At 44.5% G+C, this 23,556-nt stretch overlaps 1 protein-coding gene across 1 annotated transcript in view; it reads left to right on the forward strand.

The window, feature by feature from the left end:
- Positions 1–1,269: 1,269 nt before the first annotated feature.
- Positions 1,270–23,556, forward strand: part of LOC147737315 (uncharacterized) — a 124,638-nt gene continuing 102,351 nt past the window's right edge. Inside the window, 2 exon segments of the mRNA XM_086924447.1 lie at positions 1,270–2,294; positions 2,462–2,551. Of these exon segments, the coding sequence (XP_086780573.1) occupies positions 1,270–2,294; positions 2,462–2,551 (1,115 nt within the window).

Consider the following 23,556-nt stretch of genomic DNA (forward strand, 5'->3'; position numbering starts at 1 on the left):
ACTGCACTTCCCAGAACCCATTGGAATGCAAGACTACATAAAACTGCACCTGGTGCACTGTCATGGCACACTAGGTCTCATAGTTAATCCTCCCGTGCAATGAGTACCATTGAGTTGGGTAACAACAAACATCTGTTATTCAGCGCCAGATAACCTTCGGGTAATCGTGCGCTTTACAAATACACCTTTTATGTTATGTTATGCTGTGTTATGTTATGAAGCAAGTCCTCTTCTCTGATAATGAACATTAATAACAAGATGCACAGGCTTTTCTGTTTTCAGTATCTCTGGGTTCTAAATTGTTTTTTTCCAGTGTTTTACTAAATTAAAATAAATACATCTTAGTTTTTTTTACTAAGTTGCTCCATTAACACTGGTAAATGACCACCTTTGCTGAAATAAAGAAGATGTGGCATGTTCAACAGAATTTTTATTTAAATATCTGTGTACGGTATACGTGTGAAGGTACTGTGTGCCTTCATATGTTTCAGAGATGGCAATGAAGAGATGTTTTTACAATTAAAATGTCTATGCATGTTCCAATATGTTTCCATTTAAGTAATGTTAACTCTCTTTACATCCAACAGAAAACAATCCTTGAATTTACAAAATGTTTAAGACCAATGAAGATAAAACTGTAAAGCTGCAAAAACGCAGTCCAAAATTTTGAGTTCCAGTGTTCAGGAAAACATAAGTGCCACCGGAGATAGCCGAATATGAACATAAACTGACAGATCCTGGATGAAGCAAACAAGGGCAATTCCGTGATTCTACGAGTCTCAGCGGTGCACCTCCATGCCTCAAGATGAAGAAATGACCTCTAGAAAATTAAGACTACCCTGATAAACCACCTCCTTTGGAAACATGTCCAATGCCAGCTCTGATTGTGCGAATGTAGGATGTGATTACAGCACTGCTTTCCTTTCTAAAGTGATATCAAACCACTATTCAGTGCTAGAGGTGTATTATAAACTATTTCAGGCCGTTCCACAGCAACCACAGAAAAGCACAATGGAGTGGAGCCAAACAACTGACTGTTAAAGTAAAGAGGAGTTATTCTGTCTAAAATACAGAGTACTGTCCCAATTTTCACCGACCAGAAGGAGAACAGATCTAAAGACACAATTGCCCACAAAGAAGCCTTACACACATTATAAGTGTGGCAAGTAGTTGGTGACCATTGAACTTTTTTGTTAAATCGAAATGCAAATGTGCAAAATATCACACACATACAGGGAATGCGAGAATAATACACATGCTTTATCAGCTATGTTGGCCCATCAGGAAGTACAGTCATGGTATGTAAACAAATATATACCCAACTCAGAGACACTAACCAAGAGAGAAGTATCAGACACATGATGTGCGTGCTTTAGTTGGTCATCAGAACTAATGCACCCTCAGCAAATGCACACAGGAGAAAAACAATTCAAATGCACTGAATGTGTAAAGAGCTTTAAGAAATTATCAGTCCTACAAAGACATCAGCGAACACACACAGGGGAAAAACCATATCATTGCACTGAATGTGTAAAGAGTTTTAGTCAGTTATCATCTTGCCAAAAACATCAGCAAACACACACAGGGGAAAAACCATATGATTGCAGTGAATGTGAAAGTAGTTTTATTTATTCGTCAACATTAAGGAAGCATCAACAAACACACACAGGGGAAAAGCCATACAAATGCAGTGAATGTGTGAAGAGCTTTAGTCAATCGGCACACCTAAAACAGCATCAGGCAACACACACTGGGGAAAAACCCTTTCATTGCAGTGAATGTGGAAATAGTTTTAGGGATTCTTCAACATTAAGGAAGCATCAGCGAACACACACAGGGGAAAAACCATTCAAGTGCAGTGAATGTCAGAAGAGCTTTAGTCAATCATCAGACCTAAAACACCATCAGAGAACACACACAGGGGAAAAACCATATAATTGCAGTGAATGTGTGAAGAGGTTTAGTCGATTATCACACCTAAAAGAGCATCAGAGAACACACACTGGAGAAAAACCATATAATTGCAGTGAATGTGGGAAGAGATTTATGTACTTATCAAGACTAAAACAGCATCAGAGAACACACAAAGGGGAAAAATCATTCAAGTGCAGCGAATGTGGAAGTAGTTTTAGTGAATCTTCAACATTAAGGATTCATCATCGAACACACACAGGGCAAAAACCATTCAAGTGCACTGAATGTGAAAGTAGTTTTAGTCGATCTTCAACATTAAGGATTCATCAGCGAACACACACCGGGGAAAAACCATACCAGTGCAGTGAATGTAAGAAGAGGTTTGTTCGATCATCAGACACAAAACGGCATCAGAGAACGCACACAGGGGAAAATCATTCAAGTTCAGCGAATCTGGAAGCCGTTTAAGTGAATCTTCAACATTAAGGATTCATCAGCAAATGCACACCGGGGAAAAAACATTCAAGTGCAATGAATGTCTGAAGAGCTTTAGTCGATTATCACACCTAAAACAGCATCAGAGAACACACACTGGAGAAAAACCATATAATTGCAGTGAATGCGGGAAGAGATTTATGTACTTATCAAGACTAACACAGCATCAGAGAACACACAAAGGGTAAAAATCGTTCAAGTGCAGCGAATGTGGAAGTAGTTTTAGTGAATCTTCAACATTAAGGATTAATCAGCGAACACACACAGGGGAAGAAACATACAATTGCAGTGAATGTGAAAATTGTTTTAGTTACTCTTCAGCATTAAGTTATCAGTGAACACACACTGGGGAAAACTATTCAAGTGCAGTGAATGTGGGAAGCGCTTTAGTCAATTATCACACCTAAAACCGCATCAGAGAACACACTGGAGGAAAAATCATTCTAATGCACTGAAAGTCAAAGTAGTTTTAGTTACTATTCAGCATTGAGGTATCCTCAGTGAACACACGCAGGATAAAATCTTTTCAAGTGCTGTGAATTTGTGAAGAACTTTTATTTCTTATCAAACCTACATAGACATCAGTGAACAGCCACAGATGAAAAGCCATAGCATTGCAGTGAATGTGTGAAGAGCTTTTGCCAATTTTTAACCCTACAAAGGCATCAGCAAATACTTACCATCACTCAACACGCATGGAAAAAAACATAGAGATGCAGTGAATTTGGTAAGGAATTTAAGTACTTCAACAATAATACTGACCCTTCTGTGGACGTACACTGAAGCAAATAAAGTGCAGTTATTGTGGTATGAAGGCTGTAGGACTTGGCCTTTTTGGTTCCCAAAACTTTTTGCTTTCCCCCTAGACTATTTTCCTGATATAGAGTTGCCAATTTAGATCCTTTAGGTACTTTGCCACTGCTTATCAGTGTCAAAGTACAGGCGTTCCCTGTGTAAACTGTAATGGTGATTGGTTGGCCATGATTGGTATGTTGCCTTACTAGTAAAAGTCCCTAGTGATGGCACTGTGTGTGCAAGGGCTAGTAATACAAGAGTGCGCCGAGAAGGGAACTCAAGCCTTTAGTGCAGGGCCTGCGCACAGAATGCTAAGTTAGCTTGTAGTCCTGACAAATGTAACCATTTGTCAGGCCTGCCTTTCCCTTTTACATACACATGGGGCACCCATGTGGTAGGTACCAGGTAACCCCTCAGCAGGGTGCAGTGTAGGTAAAAGGCAGAACATAAACTGTGTGTGTGTTATGTTCTGACACTGAAAATCTCACCATTTCGTTTTTCACTATTGAATGGCCATTCTGCCCATAGGACAGAATGGGGGAGGCAAGGTGTTGTGTTTGTTAGCTTAGTTTATAATGGAGAGGTGAAGTTTGTTATGTATGGACTCACAGTGTCATAAGGCATCTTTTTGTGAAGGTTGTTTTGTCACTGTGTGTTTATAAGCCACTCTTTTAGAAAGTGTCTGAATTTGTACTCAGAGCATTTCTGTGTGTCTCTATAATGTGGATTGTCTGTCTGGAACTGAAAGGTGAGTAGAGCTGTGAGAGGGCTTGACCCATGGAGGGGTTTAGCTGGCACCAGGCTGCCCTGCATCTGGAAAGTAGGGGGAGGAGAAGCCCTGGAGGTGAAAAGGCTTGGGCTGGTGTTGTAACCCAATTGACCCATCTCCTGCTGAAGGATTAAGGCTCCAGACCCCCAGTATCAAAGGGAGAGAGGTGACACTGGGAGGGGGACACCCAGAACTGATTTAGGGAAGGGGTCAGTGACCCCTGAGCACATACAAACTTTAAAGACAGTTAGGAGTATAACAATGAGAGCTGAAACACCTGACCGTTGGAATGAAACAGATATGGATTGAGACTGAAAAGGCTTGGACCCATTTTGTTGTAAAGAGGACCCTCTGCTAAAGAAGGAGCAACTGAAGAGACTGCAGGGGAAAGTCTAATCCTTGATTCGTGATCTGGGGCTGGTCTGCAGTTTGCTTTTCTAACTAAGGAAGATGCTGTTGGGGCAGTGTTTGGAGGTGCTGGGTCCCCCTGCTTGAAAAAAAACTGTGGGTTGTGCTGTGTCTTGAAATCCCAAGGGCCCGAGGTGAGCGGGCACCCTGTTTTGGAAACTCAGGAATATAAAAGTTTCCAGAGAAGACTCTCAGTTACCCCGTGGGTGTGTGTGCTCTGTCTAGCCTGAGACCTTTGCAAGTTGTGCCCTGTGATCTTGGGCACCTGGAGTTCCAAGGGAAAAACGGACGCGCTGGGTGCATGTTGCGGTGCAGCCCGGGTGTTGGTGAGGAGCGCCTGGGCCTCAGAGGCACCAAAAGAAGAAGTCAATCTCTGACATGCAGGAGTGCGTGTCGTGATACAGCCAGGGCGTTGGTGAAGAGTGCCTGGACATCGTGTGCACCGGGAGAAGAGGAGAGGCTCGAACGCGCAGGGTGCGTGTTGATGTGCAAGCGGAGCATTGGTGAAGAGTGCTGGATCATCTCGTTCCTCTCCGGAAGAACACAGAGAGTCCGCCTCCCCCCGTTTCGATCCGAGGCCACCGAAGTCATCTGCGGCGTCCCGCAAGGATCATCACTCAGCCCCACCCTCTTCAACGTCTACATGAGACCTCTCGCCTTCATCGCACGCCAACACAACCTCAATATCATCTCCTACGCCGACGACACCCAGCTGATCCTCTCTCTCACCAGAGACCCCGACACTGCCAGAGCCAGCCTCCACGAAGGTATGAAAGACCTCGCCGAGTGGATGAAGAACAGCCGCCTGAAACTGAACTCAGACAAGACGGAAGTCCTCATCCTGGGACCATCACCCTCCGCCTGGGACGACTCCTGGTGGCCCCCAGCCCTGGGCACCGCCCCCAAGCCTACAGACCACGCACGCAACCTGGGCTTCATCCTGGACTCCTCCCTCTCGATGACCAGACAAGTCAACGCGTCTCCTCTTCATGCTTTCACACCCTCCGCATGCTCCGCAAGATCTTCCGATGGATCCCGACCAAAACCAGGAAGACGGTCACCCAGGCCCTCGTCACCAGCCGACTGCACTACGGAAACACCCTCTACGCCGGAACCACAGCCAAGCTACTAAAAAGACTCCAACGCATCCAGAACGCCTCCGCCCGACTCATACTGGACATTCCCCGACGCAACCACATCTCCGGCCACCTGAGGGACCTGCACTGGCTCCCCGTCAACAAGAGGATCACGTTCAGGCTCCTCACCCACGCACACAAGTCTCTCCACGACCTGGGCCCCAAGTACCTCAACGACCGCCTGACCTTCCACACGCCCACCCGCCAGCTACAGTCTGCCAGCCTCGCCCTCGCCGCTGTACCACACATCCGAAGAGCCACCGCCGGAGGCAGATCCTTCTCCTACCTGGCGGCCAAGACATGGAACTCCCTCCCCATCCACCTTCGGCTGACCCAGGACCACCTCGCCTTCAGGAGACAACTCAAGACCTGGCTGTTCGAGCAGTAGCGGACCCCTTCCCCAAGCGCCTTGAGACCCTTCTGGGTGAGTAGCACGCAATACAAGTGTCATGATTGATTGATTGATTGATTGATTGATCGTTGTGAGCACCAAAGAAGAGGCGAGTCTCGGACGTACGGTGTGCGTGTTGAGGTGCTATCGAGGAGTGCAGGGTTCGAGTGTGCACCGAATTGAAGTAAAGTCTCCACAGTACTGAGGGTGGGTCTTGGTGTGAACTGAGACCACCGGAGTGAGGGCCAAGTCATTGGGGCCCTCAGAGTCAATCAGCAGCAGCCCGAACCGGCAGCCACAAAAGAACTGAGCCACTGGCCCGAGTCCGCCACAACCCGTGAAGGAGTTCTGGATCAAGGCCTAAGTCGCTGACGTCGGGGAGGAGAAAGGGATTGCACCCCCTCAGGTAACTTGGATTAACACCTGGGGTGGGGTGTGGGCCCGTAGGGACACTCTCCTGGCCTCCCACTTCAGTCAGCTGCGCGAGCCATTGCTTCGGCTCTGATCCTGGCCCGGGCTGACCCAGGACGGGGCAGTACTGCAACCGGAGTGGGAAGCAGTACTTTTTGTGTCAACATTTGATACATAGTGGGGGCACTGTTAACGGAGCACGTAAAAGTGCTGTATTTCACTTTGCCTAGTTGCTGCTAACGAACTATCGAACCGTCGTATGACGCCTGACCACATTTGTGCATGACAAACTTTATGCTTGGTGCGCTACGCACTACGTTAGTTCTCCCTTGCATGTTACCTGATTGTAATGTGGTGAATTGCATTATTTCTTCAGTGCACAGTATCTGAGTATAACGTGGCACAGTGTATTATTTCTATATTGCACTGTACAGGATTGTAGCATGACGCATTGCTTTGTTTCTTCCTGGTACAGGGCATGCTGATGGTGATACACATTGCATTATTCCTTAATTTGCAAGTACATGACTGTGGTGCTACGTATGGCATTGTTTCTCTGTTGCACTGTATAAGAAAATATCCTCACGCATTGCAGTATTTTTTCCTGTTGCAACGTGTGTGATTCTAGCAATACGACTTGCATAACCTTTTGGGAAATGGTTAGAAGTGAGCTTAACTGTTGGTTAAGAAGCGGTGGTTGGGATTAGAACCTACCAACCCACCGGAAAGAATACTACCCATTCTTATATGTTGATTTTGCATCATGTGGTTGTAGCGTATAATTGCTTATATAAAGATTATACTCCTTTTTATCAATACTCGTTTGGAGTCTATTTGTGATGACATCGTGGGGTTACTGTGAGCTTGGTTGCGCATACTGAACACTCGTGCCATGGAGATAAGCCTCGCTGCTCGTACCAAGCTTCTAAGGGGGTGAGCAGGGCTATCTCAGATGGTGCCCTTACTTAGCCTAACGTTGAAGCGAGGGGTCGGACACGCACGCCTCCAGCATTTGGTGTCGGCTCTAGGCGTTAGGGACCTCCACTTCCATTAAAGGCATTATAGAAAATTATAACATTACAATTATCTGGGACATTCACATACTAGCTGAAAAAAGCAGATGTTAGAAGACTGAACTAGTAAGAAAGAAGAACAACAAATATATTAAAAAATTATACAAGAGTATTTTCCCTGCTGTTGATCATTTCCCTACTTTTGGGGGTAAAACATGGAATACCAGAAAACATTTGGGAGCCTATATGGAAAGAAACATTGTTGGTTTTTATTCTGTGGGAGAGTTATGACAAACTAAAAATCCAAGCACATCTGATTGTGTTTCTTGTAAAAGCAACACTATGAACAATGCTTAGATTTAAAAGGGTATTTTCAGCTAATTTTAGAGATTAGTGATAAAACACAAACACCCAACACACTCAGGCCAATTTAACAAGCTCCCAATGGAGAATATTCAGATCTGGTTGTGTTGTGGTGTTTATTAATTTTATTCATCATTGATGATTCTGTGACAGTGGCCAGAGAACAGTGTAGAAAGCAGGAGAAGTGAAAGCAGAAAAATGTGAGCTGCAGCTCTCTGGGTTAACCCTCGCAGTGCTGACATTTACCTCTGAAGCTCTGATGTAGAACCCTCCCATCATCATTCAATCAAATCCGAGGAGACAAAGAAGTTTAAACATTTTAGTTATTAACAGGTTTCTGAAAGCTTGACCGCAAGGTAAAAATTGAATCTTGAACAGTAAAGAATTCCAGTGCTTAGAAGCTAGAATGCAGAACTACTGACTCCCTGCTTTACAGTCTGGTCTCTTGGCCTAGAACAGAAATCTGGATTCAGAAGAGAAGAAGCATGAATGATATTTATTTCTGACACAAACAATATTCTGGGTTTGTGGTTATGAGCAAAACGGAACCCTCATTTTACATAAACCCTGCTGTTGTACGCTGTTCCGGACCTACTGCGGACGAAAAGATATGACTCGTAAATTACCTCGGTGAATACCAAAAGCCGTAAAGTTAGAATTTTGTCTCAGATTTCCTTTGTAAATCGAGCCTCAGAGTCTTTGCCTCAGTAGACACACTACAGTAACTATAACTCGTGCCTTCTCCATGAACTACTTCTACTGTTTTATATTATCTCTATATTATACTGTCTAAAATAGTAGTGTTTACAAGAACAGTAATGACAGTGCAGATCAAATCTTTTGTGAGAACGGAGTGCATGGTAGAGTGGCAAGTTATAGTTAGTGTAATTTGGCTACTGAATACACTCTGTGTGGAGGTGCATGAGTTATAATAATTTGTTCATTGTGTTCTTTATAATACAGTTCTTCAATTAGGACTTGTTTTACCCAGACATAAGTCCCCTGAACAACTACCCATGATGGTGTCTTATGCTTTTTAGGTCTAGCTTGATGGCGCTGCTATTTGCACTCCTGTTCAGCCGCGGGCCGTGCAGGTAACAGCGGTGTGGCAATGGGGCCGGTTGGGTGGTATTTTGATGGACGATGCTGAAGGAAAATTAGTTATTTATTTAATTTTCCCTCAGCATCGTCCCTCAAAATCCCCCCCAACCTGGCCTCACCACCCCACTATTGTTACCTGCACGGACCGCGGCTGCACCTGTTGTTGAGTGAGCTTTGGCTCCACCCAAAGGAGAATATACTTCTCACCTCATGCTATTGGCTCTTTAGTGTGATTATTCCTCCTCTTATGGAATATTTCCTTTGCAATGCTTGGCGGACTATTTCACCATCTGAAAAGTATATTTAATTATCACATTATTTTTTTAAATCTCATAAATGCATTGTGTACTGAACGCAATCATTGTTATTTAGTTTTTTTCACTTCAGCAGGCTTTTCTTTAATTTGTGAGCCAGGACACACAATGCAAGCATGACCGGTCGGCTTTGTCAAAGCATGTTGTGATTTGGTGTAAATTTGTTGGGTAGTTTTGATATTGGGACAGTTGGTTTGGGGGGAATCCTGATCAACTGGGAATTAAAAAAAAAAAGTATTCTAATTGGCTGAGACAGCTTTTTTTCTTGCTGGTCAACTTGAGACTGGTCCCGTGGGAGTGAGCGTTGTGACTGTCTGGACTCAACATTAAGAGAAATGTTGCGGCCGCACTTACAGGACATAGGGACTCGGTTCCTGTGCCCTGCAAGTCCCAAAAAATAGTACATAACGGGCAGGGTAGGAATACCCTAAACTTATTCCAACGCCTGGCGCAAAATTCATAAAAAACAAATGTGGGTTCATTATTTTAGATGTCATCAATGATGTCATTTAACATGTCATAAGTGATGTAATATGTGAGATCTTAAGCAGTGATTGGTGGGGGCGAGAGTTATAGTTAGCTCAGTAAACTATACCTGGTGAATTTCAGTGATTTCTAAGTTTCAAATGTAACATTATAACTGACATTATCATCTATTAATTTAACCTATGGTTTTTGCACAGTGAATTTCCTGGAAGCAACTACAAGGTGTACCAATGTGTTCACCAGTCGGGTAACAGAAACATAAGGAAAAAAAACAAAAACAAAATGTGCCACAACAAACAGGTTCGTTCTCATCAAGAACAAAAAGACAATCCAAAAGTATACAATACCTCGAGCCCCTGTGCATGGAGAGCACCACAGGACATCCAGTGTACCTGTGGAAAAGTCCTCACTTATGAAACGTCCAAGGGGTTGAATCCTGGTCAGTTCTATCCAAAATCCATCCTCACAATCTGTATTTCATACAGAAATATTCAATCCTTTAAAGCAAATGTTTTACACCATGAAATCACACTTAAAACTCCACTCCTGAATTAATGCAACCACTCTTGCAATCAAGCTGTGTATACATAATACATAAATTGTATCTTGGTCACTCACCCAAAACAAATATTATGTAACTCTGTGCACGAGTCAGGCCCCCACTCAAACCCGCTTTAAAACAGACCAGCCAACGCAATTATAAAAATACATTAACACAACCGAGATTCCCTAAAATGAATAATTCCTGAAATTAAAACAAACTGCATATCCGTCGCACTGACAGCCTAGTAATGCCCCTTCTGTGTGGAGTGCTGTATTGTAAATGCAGTATTTGTATTGTGTGACTTAAGATCATCCATGTCTGTGACTAGTGTTGCCATCTCAGCTGGTTTTAGGTGTCAACCCTGTCTGTAACATCTTAAAAATCTAAGGCACCCAGGTCTTTTCATTATATGAAATTGCTTGTTTGTGTGAAATGTATTCACTGCTGGAGCCTGGAGGCAGCGGTTCCGTCAGCGGCCACCAGAGGGCGCTCCTCGCCTGCTGATGAATCCACTGAGCTGCACATTGTATGAAAGGGAGAAGGGTTTCCTCTTCCGGGTCAGCGGCGGCAGAGATAGCACCAGCAGCGGATGCTGACATCATTTCCGGCGTCTCCTGGTGTGTCCAGCGTGCTGCAGAGGAGGAAGTAGCCCTGTCTGGTGGGCAGTTACCACCATGTTCAGACCCCCCCCAGATCTGCCCCCCAGACCTCAGATCTGCCCCCCTCAGATCCCAGATCTAACCCCCAGGCCCAGGGGGAGGAGAGAGCCTGGACACGTCTGCACAGGTCTCTGCTCAGGTAGGAGATTGTCAGCACCTTCTGCTGTGTTTGTAGAAATAGACCAAATAATCCTGGAGGGAATCTCTGCAGGAGCCGTGCTGAGCTGGGCTCTTCTATACGGGGGCCCCTGGAACTGAGCTGGGTTTGTCTATCCGGGGGGCCCTGGGGCTGAGCTGGACTCTTCTATCCGGGGGCCCCTGGGGCTGAGCTAGGCTCTTCTATCCTGGGGCCTCTGGGGCTGAGCTGGGCTCTTCTATCCGGGAGCCCCTGGGGCTGAGCTGGGCTCTTCTATCCGGGGGCTCCTGGGGCTGAGCTGGGCTCTTCTATCCGGCAGGCTCCCTGGGGCTGAGCTGGGCTCTTCTATCCGAGCCCCTGGGGCTGAGCTGGGCTCTTCTATCCGGGGGCCCCTGGGGCTGAGCTGGGCTCTTCTATCCGGGGGCCCCTGGGCTGAGCTGGGCTCTTCTACCCAGACCCCTGGGGCTGAGCTGGGCTCTTCTATCCGGACCCCTGGGGCTGAGCTGGGCTCTTCTATCCAGGACCCCTGGGGCTGAGCTGGGCTCTTCTATGTGGGGGCCCCTGGGGCTGAGCTGGGCTCTTCTATCCGGTGCCCCTGGGGCTGAGCTGGGCTCTTCTATCCAGGGGCCCTGGGGGGCTTTCCTTCCGGCCCTTGGGGTGTTTATGGGCATCATTTGTGTTAAAGAGGGGATCTGTGCACTGCTGCACTGCATCTTACTGCACTATGAGGAATCTGTGCACACTGCACTTCACCTTACTGCGCTGTGAGGCGTCTGTGCATGCTGCACTGTATTTCACTGCACTTTAAGAAATCTGTGTGCACTGCCTCTTAGTGCACTCTGAGGAATCTCAGCATACTGGACTGTATATTACTGAACTATGGCAAATATGTTCCACTGCATCTTCCTGTACTGTGAGGGATCCGTGCATGCTGCTCTACATACTATTGCACTGTGAGGAATCAGTGCCTGCTGCACTGATCTGTACTGCACTATCCATACATTTTACACCGCATCCTACTGCACTGGGAGACACCTGTGCATGCTGCGCTGCTTTTTACTGCATTGAGGGATCTGTGCACACTGCTTTTACTTCACTTTACGAAATATGAGCACGCTGCGGTGCATCTTACTGCAATATGAGGGATCTGTGCACACTGTTGTGCATCTTACTACACGTTAAGAAATATGTGCACACTGCACTCCATCTTACTGCAATATGAGGGATCTATGCACACTGCACTGCATCTTACTACACTTTAAGAAATCTCTGGACGCTGCACTACATCATTATACAATGTGAGGGATCTGTGCACACTGTACTGCATCTTACTACACTTTAAGAAATCTGTGCACGCTGCACTGCATCATACTTCAATATGAGGGTTCTGTGTGTCGTGGGTGAGCCTTTTCAGAGGTTCACTGGTGCAGGGGTTCGCCCTTCTTTGCTCATGAGTGGAACTACATCGACACATAACCCTTAGGCAATGTATGAGGCAGCACATGGAGTACAGAACCCAAGGGCCTTTTATACCCTATTTACTGCTGAGTAAACATGGAGACTCAAAAAGAGGCAGTACAAGTGTGCACACAAATAGCCAGTTACATATGAGGATACATAAGTATTGCCTAGTTAACAGAGTGGGCGGAGTTACAATATTTCTGACATTAGTGAAAATAGCCTGATAGTCAAGTGTGTAACAGGGGCATCCTAGCAGCTGCAGGCCCTTTCTGAGCATGAGCAGTGCTCTGGCTCATTGCTGCAGGAGTTAACTATGGATGATGCCTCAGACGTAATAGAGAAGCAGGCAACAGCGAAGACGGGGAAGCACATGGCAAACACATGGATAACTAAAATGGATGCCACAAATAAAATGGCTTCAGCTCATGCTAACAGTGATCTCTGCCAAGTTTCCACATGTGCACACTGTACTGCATCTTACTACAATATGAGGGATCTGTGCACACTGTTCTGCATCTAACTACACTTTAAGAAATATGTGCACGCTGCACTCCATCATACTGCAATATGAGGGATCTGTACACACTGCACTGCATCTTACTACACTTTAAGAAATATGTGCATGCTGCACTCCATCATACTACAATATGAGGGATCTGTACACACTGCACTGCATCTTACTACACTTTCAGAAATATGTGCATGCTGCACTGCATCATACTACAATATGAGGGATCTGTACACACTGCACTGCATCTTACTACACTTTAAGAAATCTGTGCATACTGCACTGCATCATTCTACAATATGAGGGATCTGTGCACACTGTTCTGCATCTTACTACACTTTAAGAAATATGTGCACACTGTACTGCATCTTACTACAATATGAGGGATCTGTGCACACTGTTCTGCATCTTACTACACTTTAAGAAATATGTGCACGCTGCACTCCATCATACTGCAATATGAGGGATCTGTACACACTGCACTGCATCTTACTACACTTTAAGAAATATGTGCATGCTGCACTCCATCATACTACAATATGAGGGATCTGTACACACTGCACTGCATCTTACTACACTTTCAGAAATATGTGCAAGGTGCACTGCATCATACTACAATATGAGGGATCTGTACACACTGCACTGCATCTTACTACACTTTAAGAAATCTGTGCATACTGCACTGCATCATTCTACAATATGAGGGATCTGTGCACACTGTTCTGCATCTTACTACACTTTAAGAAATATGTGCACACTGTACTGCATCTTACTACAATATGAGGGATCTGTGCACACTGTTCTGCATCTTACTACACTTTAAGAAATATGTGCACGCTGCACTCCATCATACTGCAATATGAGGGATCTGTACACACTGCACTGCATCTTACTACACTTTAAGAAATATGTGCATGCTGCACTCCATCATACTACAATATGAGGGATCTGTGCACACTGTTCTGCATCTTACTACACTTTAAGAAATCTGTGCAAGGTGCACTGCATCATACTACAATATGAGGGATCTGTGCCCACTGCACTGCATCTTACTACACTTTCAGAAATATGTGCATGCTGCACTGCATCATACTACAATATGAGGGATCTGTGCACACTGTTCTGCATCTTACTACACTTTAAGAAATCTGTGCACGCTGCACTCCATCATACTGCAATATGAGGGATCTGTACACGCTGCACTGCATCTTACTACACTTTAAGAAATCTGTGCATATTGCACTGCATCTTACTGCACTTTAAGAAATCTGTGCACACTGCGCTGCATCATTCTACAATATGAGGGTCTGTGCCCACTGCACTGCAGCCTACTACACTTTAAGAAATCTGTGCATGCTGCACTGCATCTTACTACACTTTAAGAAATCTGTGCATGCTGCACTGCATTATACTGTAATATGAGGGATCTGTGCACACTGTTCTGCATCTTACTACTCTTTAAGATCTGTCCATGCTGTACTGCATCTTACTACACTTTAAGAAATCTGTGCATACTGCACTGCATCTTACTGCACTTTAAGAAATCTGTGCACACTGCGCTGCATCATTCTACAATATGAGGGTCTGTGCCCACTGCACTGCAGCCTACTACACTTTAAGAAATATGTGCACGCTGCACTGCATCTTACTACACTTTAAGAAATATGTGCATGCTGCACTGCTTCATACTGCAATAGGAGGGATCTGTCCACGCTGCACTGCATCTTGCTACACTTTAAGAAATCTGTGCATACTGCACTGCATCTTACTGCACTTCAAGAAATCTGTGCACACTGCGCTGCATCATTCTACAATATGAGGGTCTGTGCCCACTGCACTGCATCTTACTACACTTTAAGAAATCTGTGCATGCTGCACTGTATTATACTGCAATATGAGGGATCTGTGCACACTGTTCTGCATATTACTACTCTTTAAGATCTGTGCATGCTGTACTGCATCTTACTACACTTTAAGAAATATGTGCGCACTGCATCATACTGCAATATGAGGGATCTGTGGCACACTGCATTGCATCTTACTACACTGAGTAATCTGTTCACACCACACTGTTTTTTCTGTGTGACGGCAATATATGGGCTGCATTGCTTTTTGCTGCACTGACGAATCTGTGCACACCGCACTGCTGTTTACTGCACTCTGTGTACACACTTCATTACTTTTAATTGGCTATGATAAAGCATTGCAAGCTACTGTTTACTGCACTATGAGAAATATGTGCACACTGCACTACTGTTTACTACACCTTGAAAAATAATTGGACGCTGCACTGCTTTTTACTAATGGAGGAGAAATCAGTGTACACTTCAGTTCTGTTTTCTGTTGTCTGTGGAATCTGTATGAAAATATGTGCACCATCTGAACTGTTGTTTAATACATTTTGAAAAATCTTTTAACAGTACTAAGATTTGTTCTGCACAATAAGAAATGTGTGCATACCTCACTGCTTTTTTGCTATTAGCACACTACACTACGAGAAATATGTACAGGCTGTACTTATTTTCACTATGACTTGAGAAATATGTGCACTGCATAGATTTTTATTGCACTTTGAGGCGGATGTACGGGCGTTTCATTTTACGAGTCTCTAATTGCGATTTTGTGCGATTCGCAATTGGAGACTAATGCAATGCAGTGTACTAAAGTGACACATTTAGCAATGCCCAATCGGTTCGCAAATGACCTTCCTCATCAAAATTCATGAGTTAGGCCGTACTTTGCATCCCATTGGGAATGGATTGTCAACACAGGGATGGTCACTATGTCTGTGGCTTTTTAAATAAAGCATTATTTTTTCCTGAGATGGAGCCCGTTTTCCGAAAAGAAAAGTGGAATGCATTTAAAAAACAAAATGAAAAGTTACTTTTCATTTTTTGAGAGTAGGCCGTGATCCGAGGGGCCACTGGCTGTTCTTAAAATCATTTTGGCACCCGCATTCACGACGGGGGGGGGGGGTCCCTTGGGGACCCCTTCCTTATGGCGAAATATGTACCATCTCTTTCACGGAGTTGGTAAAATATGAATGTTTTGTAACCATATTCCTGTCGCGAAACGTTCGTACACGCCCCTGCGACTCGTTATTAGGAATGGATGCCCTTGAAACACCCCTTCCTGATAGCGACTCTCAAACCCTATTTTGCAGGTCGGTAATAGGTCACCAACTTCCAAAATAGGGTCAGTACATTGGAAAAGCCATTTTAGTGGTTGCAAATGGCCCGATTCTCCATTTGCAAATGATTACAATGGTCATACCTCTGGCCCTAAGAGAGGTATTTACAGCTTAAAGAGGAAATCTGTACACACTGCGGTGCTTTTTACCAACTAGGAAATTTGTGCACTCTCTATTGCTTTTTACTGCACTACAAGGGTCGTACATTTGTTGACTGCACTACTTATTACCATATTATGAGAAATCTGTGCACATTGCACGCTTTTTACTACACTATGAGAAATGTGTGCACGCTGGCTGCTTTTACCTGTACCATGAGGGGAATTTACAGTGCACTGGATTTTATAACACAACAAGGGAGGACTTTCAGTAGAAGAAAAGTGTGCATGCTGCGTTCATTTTTACTACACTATGAGGGATGTTTACAGAAAAGGTAATCTGAACTCAGTGCACTGCTTTTTACTCACTTCATATGTGTAGCGTACAAAAGAGAAAGTTTGTGCTGTAGGTCAGTCCAAACGGGCCTTAGAGCAGCGTGTCATCAGCTGCCTTTGTCACTCCAGTTTGGGATGGCCTCAGCTGCTTCTGTTTTTCAAAAGGTCATGAGGAAAATGTTTGAGAACATCTCAAAGGTAGTAATATTTCAGGAATAATCTTGAGATTTCGTGATGCAAAAGAAGTGCATGATAAATGTGTTGAAAGAGTGTTGTTCACCTTGTAATCCAGTGGGGTTACTATCAGAGAAGACACAAGTATATTTGTAGATAATTAAGTTGAGCTCCCAGGCCTTGTGTTGACATCGGATTGGAGTAAATCCAAACAGAGCTTTGTTGATCGTATTATAAATGCACCACATCCGACTGATAATAAGCAACTCTGGTGTTTTTTAGTACCTGACTGAATGCTTTAGGCAATTGCTTAAAAACAAAATGGAAAAGTTGAATTTGAATGGTCTGCAATATGTCAACAAAGTTTTGACCGCATCAAACAAAGTATTATCTCTGCTCCCGCGCTACAGTCTTATTTGGAAGGATGCAACATTTTTGTGTCTGTGGATGCTACTGCATATGGCATTGAGTCTCTTTTGCTACAAGTGATGGATGGGACGGAAACACAATATTCTGTAAAAGAAAAAAGAAATGTTGGAATGCTTTTGGGGTGTCTGCAAGTTTAAGCCATATCTCTGGTGAAGAAAATATAGTTTGAGGGGCGATCACAGACACTCTTTGATATTTTGTCTAGAATCCAAATTAAGATCCTTAGCAAGATTATCTATCAAATTATTGGAGTTCAATTTTATTGTGATTCATATTGCAGGAGGCAAGAACATTAAAAAGGACTTTCTGTCTTGGTTACCATTAGATTTTTGTTAACCCCTTCGATGCTGATGACGAGCTCAGCTCATCATCAGCTACGGCGCTCCTGTGCGGATGACGAGCTCAGCTCGTCATGTTATGCGGCTTTTTGTAAATTGCCGCACACAGCGGGAAAAGCCGCCGCAGCGAAGCAGTTAAGTGGATGTACAGGAAGATTTGGTCATTTGTTCAGATATAATGGTATTGTGTGATCGGTTGAGGGAGGATACTGCATTGAAAAAGCTCATGAAGTTTAGGAAATTTTGGAAAGCCTAGGGTACAAACTTTGGAGACGTCTTTGCAATCTTATTGCAAGGTGGCGGATGAATTATCTTTGGAAGGAGGATTGTTGGTAAGAGGTGATAAGTTGATTCCACCAGGATGTTTCCACCAAAAGATTTTGGAGACAGCTCATGTAGGCCATCTGGGTATGGGTACCACTAAGCGTGGCCTAGAGTGGATGTGGCGGTAGAAAGATTAGTGAGAAATTGTGCACCCTACTGTTTGAGTGATAAACATTTGGTGACCACAGTGCCTTCTGCTGGGCCTGTTTTAAGTCCTGGTAGGGTGTGGCAGAGAATTGTGGTTGATTTTTTTTTTACCCTTTTCATGAATTACCTTCCAATATGATGCACTATTGTAATGATGGATCATCTTTCCAGGCGGGTGGAAGTATGTGGTATAGCCGAACCCAACACGAACTCTGTGATTCCTTTTGTTTTTGAAGTGTTTGCTAGAGAAGGGACTCCAGAGGAGCTGCTCAGTGACAACGGAGTTCAATTTACTTCTTCCACCATGACAGAGATTTTAGGCAAGTGTGGAGTGAAACATTTATGCACGCCATTGTACCACACTCAGGCCAACTAAAAGTGGAGAGATTCATCAGGTTTCTAGTGGAGTGTATCCAGAGCGCGGTGACATCCAGAGTTGACTGTGAAGTAACAACCAGATATTTAGAGAGGGATTATAGCTGTACACCTCACTCGATCTCTGGTAAAGCACCTTTTACACTCATGAGAGGGAGAAAAGAGGTGTCCTCGTTGTGTCCCTCATTTGATCTCTGGTAAAGCACCTTTTAAACACATGACGTGGAGAAAAGTGGTGTCGTCGTTGTGTCCCTCTTTCGATCTCTGGTAAAGCACCTTTCACACTCATGAGGAGGAGGAAAGAGGTGTCCTCGTTGTGTCCTTTTTGAAGATGGAGGTGATGGGTCAATGATGTGATGAATGTCTACAGCAAGTGATGATGCCGGGAAATTGAGTGACAAACAGTGATGCTCGGTGCCAGAGGGACGTGAGGTGTAAGGAAAAATATGTCCAGGAGGTCAAAATCGCAATGATTGATTTGGCAAGTATCAGGAAGACACCATTTTGCTAGGAAATGCATCTTCGAAATCTAGAGATCCTGTTAGAGTCATCGAGGTTAGAGGCAATGCTGTTCGTGGTTCGAATGGGCAATGGTGAAATATGACAAGAGTGGCTAGAAATGGAAAACGTCAGAATGAAAGTGAAAAACATGTAAGTGACAAACACGTGTCTGTTGCAGGGAATGGTGCAGAGTTCTTGGTTAAGAAGGAGTTCTCGTGTTATCAAAGTGCCTAATAGATAGGCTCCTCTTACATGTTGAGTGGCATCTGGTTAGTTTTTCATATTTACCTTGGGTATTGCTTTTTTTCTGGTTACTGGGTTGATTTATTGTCCTGTTTTGTGTGTGGTAGTGTCTTTGTGGTTCTGTGTGTGTGTGTGTATGTGTGTGTATGTCTGTGTGTGGTGTTAAAAAGGAGCAAAGCTGTGTAGCCTCTGCAGATAGGATGCCTTTACTGTTTATTGTTATATGATGTAATACGGCAGATGTTTGTTATGTGATGCTTTGAATAGTGTTACAGATGCAAGGATACGCTGGGCCTTCTACAGCTGTGTAACAACTGGATCTTCTGGAACTTCTCAGATCTCTAACCCCACCCTGCCCCTCCACCTTGTGGATTGGCGTTATTTCCACATGGTTTTACCCCTCTGTTTCGGGGGTTCTTGCCTGTCCTCCCCATGGCCTCCACATGTTTGCCGCCACTGACCCATACAGTAAATAGTGGTGGGAAGGTAGAGTATATTTGTTTACGAGTTCCACAAAGTTCCTTAGTTTTCCACCTGTTACCCACTCCATAGCACTTTCATACCCTTTCTCTTCAACAACCTAGACCAATATCCCTCATGCGAGAGCTGTAGTAATGCCGACAGTGTAAGGTACTTCGCATACGGAACCCTCATTTGTGTTCGCTGCAAGACCCAGGCCCATTGAAATTGCAGGATGTCCAGCGAAAGACCAGATATTTAACGCTTGTTTGAGCATTAGGGCTAATCAATCTGGCCCATAGCATGGTACTGGCGCAGAGAAAGTGTAGGCCAGTCTCTATCACGGCCCTCTCCCCCATCGACAATGTCTTCAGTAAGCTGCCCATTTCAGGTGCGCCTTCAGGCAATAAAGCTCCAAGTCAGGGACCGCTAACCCACCTCCATCAGTGGGGAGCCGTAGTTTGGTTAATGCCAGTCTACGACGTCCTGTGTCTTATATGAGGTATATCAATAGGCTGTTAATCTCCCAAAAGATGGATTTTGTGAGCCAAATTGGGCGAGCTACAAAGTAATGAAAGAGACTGGGAAGGAAAACCACCTTCACAGTATCACCCTGCCTGCGACTGATAGAGGAAGTGTTAGCCAGAAATGTATGGATGTCTGCAAAAATCAGTGCCAGTTGAAGATTGCTCAAGATCGGCCAAGTTGTAGTAAATATGAATGCCCAGGAAGCATAATGTGACTGGTTCCGAGCAGAGATCCTGCCCCATTTCTGGCAAAATAGTGGCTAGTGTCAGAGCTTGTATCGGGAATGCATTTGACTTATCCCAATTCACCTGAACTCTCGACGTCTGGCTAAAATCATCCAAAGCTCTAAATGCGTTATCCACATTTGCATGTTCCTCACGCTGGTACAATTATAGATCATTCTCGTATTGATGTAAATATATAATTTACCGTCTTAATTTCTATGCAGGTAAGTACTTAATCAATAATAACTCAAATCGGAAAGAAAAAAACAGAGTCCGTGGTGTTAGAGTTCTTAGGGGTTTTATTCCTCAAAAAGGAATGGTCAAGACCAGAATATCATGTTCTTCCCACCGCAGGGGTGGAAGAAGGGATAGAGCGCTACATTTTATTGACAGTACATAGCTTATATACTTAATTCATGTCATAGAAAACAGTACAGTAGGCGTAACAGCTGAGAGAAGACAAGATAACAGTATCCACGTGTTACTAGTACGTAATCAGAAGGCGTGGACTAGGCGTGAACTGGGGGTGTGTGCTAGAAACGTCACAGGTAGGTGTCACTAGGGGGTGGCACTAAACAGAAATGTTGCAATGTCAGCAGAAATCGGAAACTTGGATGCGCGCGCAGCTGCATGACGTGTGATAGACGTGAAACTGGAGGGTGCAGGGGACTTGACATTTACACTGACGGAAAGAGACAGAAGTCTGGCATGTCAGATCAACTTGTACTTCTATCATATCTGATATCTGATGTTTGGGAACCATATTATCTGGACAGAAAGGTCTCTGGGGCAGAAGCTATCCTATACTAACTGTGAGTGCGTGTATAAGCGCCTAAGTGTCTGCATGAGAAGCGTGGGGCATGGGGCCTTCCATGGGAGCATGGTAACAGAGGCTATGAATTACTTGCACTGAGACAGGTCGGCCCTTTGGCTCTGGAGCTGAGGAGGATGTTTACTGAAGCTAGTAGGCAGGAATGTATTTTCGAGGAGCGGAACAGATAACTCGAAGGTTATAGTCAGTCTTGGCAGGCAGCAGGCTGAGCTGAGCGCGGTGGGCCGCGCTGGAAGTAAGTCAGAGTTCACGGGTACAGAGGCAGCCTGGGCTGAGGCTTTCAGAGTCAGAAGCCAGAAAAGAGGCTTGATGGCAGAAATTCAGGGCCTACCTTGCCAGAGCTGACAAACATGTAAGGTACACTACAAAAAGACGTTGGCATAGCATACTTAGGAACGGACTATTTGACCCATTCAGGGTGGGTCTGAAAGGGGACATGTTAACGTTGGACGCAAATGTATTTGCGTCTTCATAGCTGGTACAGGAGGGAAGTTACATGCACTTTAAGCTGGTACATGGAGACGGTGGGGTACGCGCTAGGGAACACAACTTGACCATAAAATTTATATTTCCTCATTCCCTCCTTGTTCCCTACGGACCCTTCATGATATATCGATCCTCATGAATCGATCGGTTTGTTCTTGTAACATCATTTGCTCTCCTTTCTTTCTTTTACGCTTTGAGAGAAAACTGGAATGTTCAATACAAGACGTGGCACACAGTCCACAAATCGCTGGCCCACACTGCAGGCACAGTCAGCAACTGAATACTAGGACTAGGCCAATGCCTAGGAAGGATAGGATCTTCCATCCCCAAGCGGTGAACGTTGTCCAGAACCAACCAGACCAAGTCCAGGTGCCTGGATTCTGATGTATCTGATTTGCAATTTTATGGAGACGGGTAATAGCTTGATATACAGATGGTGCGTTTTGTGGAATGAAAACACAGCAACTTGACCCGATGACCTTACAAGCTCCACCTCTATCTGCAAAGATGACGTCAATAACAAGACGATTCTGAAGGACAACAACCCGCATGGCGGACTGCTCTTCTGTTAAGTTACCTAGGGCGGAGGCAGTTTCATTCACTACTGCTTCAAGTGTTCTAGTTAATCTGCGTATTAGTTTACTATTTTGAACAGGTCCTAAAAAGAAAAAGAATCCTTTATTAAAATCGGTGTACTGTTCCCATGCCGTTTCTGTGTAGTCGACAAGTGGGATATCTCTTCTGGGTCTATTCTTTACTAGATTTGTATTTCTGTGGTAATCAGGAGGAGCTAGGAAAACAGGTGGCAGAAGGAATGCAATGTAACAGGTACCATCCCAATCTGGAGGTAGGCGTATGTATGCGGTATGACCACAAACAAAATAGGAATGACGGATAGATTTAAAGGACGATTTACCATGATCACTGAATTCGACCACAGTAGTGCATTTACTATGACCTAAGTGTACTGAACCTTTCTTCCTGATACATAATTCACCAGTGACTGGTAATACTGACATAACGGGTAGAACTGGTGCGGCTTCGGATTCAACAGTAAGAATCATAAGGCTAATTGTGTAATTACCTAATCCATATACTTCATTTTCTAGATCAGTTCCTATTCTAGTGGGGAGTCCCTCCTTATCAGGGTAACAGACGTCGAGCAGGACCAAGTTCAAGTTACCCCAGACCCAGCCCCCGTCGAAAACAGCAATATCAGGATCTAAGGAATTAATTATTTTAAACCATGCACCACAGGAGCCATTGTGAGTGAACGGATACGGAAAGAGGGGCAGAGCTCCCTTGTAATTCTGGTAGGGAGGGAGTCGGCCACATATCCAGCAGTCTGTAGCATTGTTAGTTTGATGGGAATGGTGTAGCATACTAATGAATGTGTTGTTGCGCAGCGCAAGTCTGTAGGAGAGTTCGTGTGGAGGTAACTCGCTAAAAGTGTGTTCAGTAGAGACATTGTAAGCAGATTGTTCACGCTTGAAAATAGGGTAGTAGATAGGGAGAAGTATACTTGCAACTATTATCAGAAGACTTAGAAAAAACATTATTAACAATGTCACTATACAGTGACTACGCAGTGATTTGCAGTATGTACGTTTCTTGAATTCTCTCTCTCTCTCTCTCTATCTCGATCTAGGGGATACATGTCAGAAACTATTTAACCGATTCACCTAGGGGAGGACTTAAACAATTAAACTGTCTGACTTGCTAGATCGGAGCTTGAGTCTGTACTCCTCTTGGGGAGTTTTTTCTCGCTTGGAAGTTTTAAAGTCACTGGGCTCGATACAGTCTTTGGAAGGGGTGGATGAGCCTGGGTCGGATTTCAGTTCATTACACAGTTTAACATGGCTCATGTGGACCCACCCCTTCCTGCCCTCAACCTTCACCGCTGTCCTCGTAGTAAGTAGAACGGTCTTCGGCGATTTCCAGCGGGGCTCCAACGGACTTTTCCGGTCG

Source organism: Lissotriton vulgaris, chromosome 1_1 (assembly GCF_964263255.1).
Source record: "Lissotriton vulgaris chromosome 1_1, aLisVul1.2, whole genome shotgun sequence".
In the NCBI taxonomy this organism is placed as follows: domain Eukaryota; kingdom Metazoa; phylum Chordata; class Amphibia; order Caudata; family Salamandridae; genus Lissotriton; species Lissotriton vulgaris.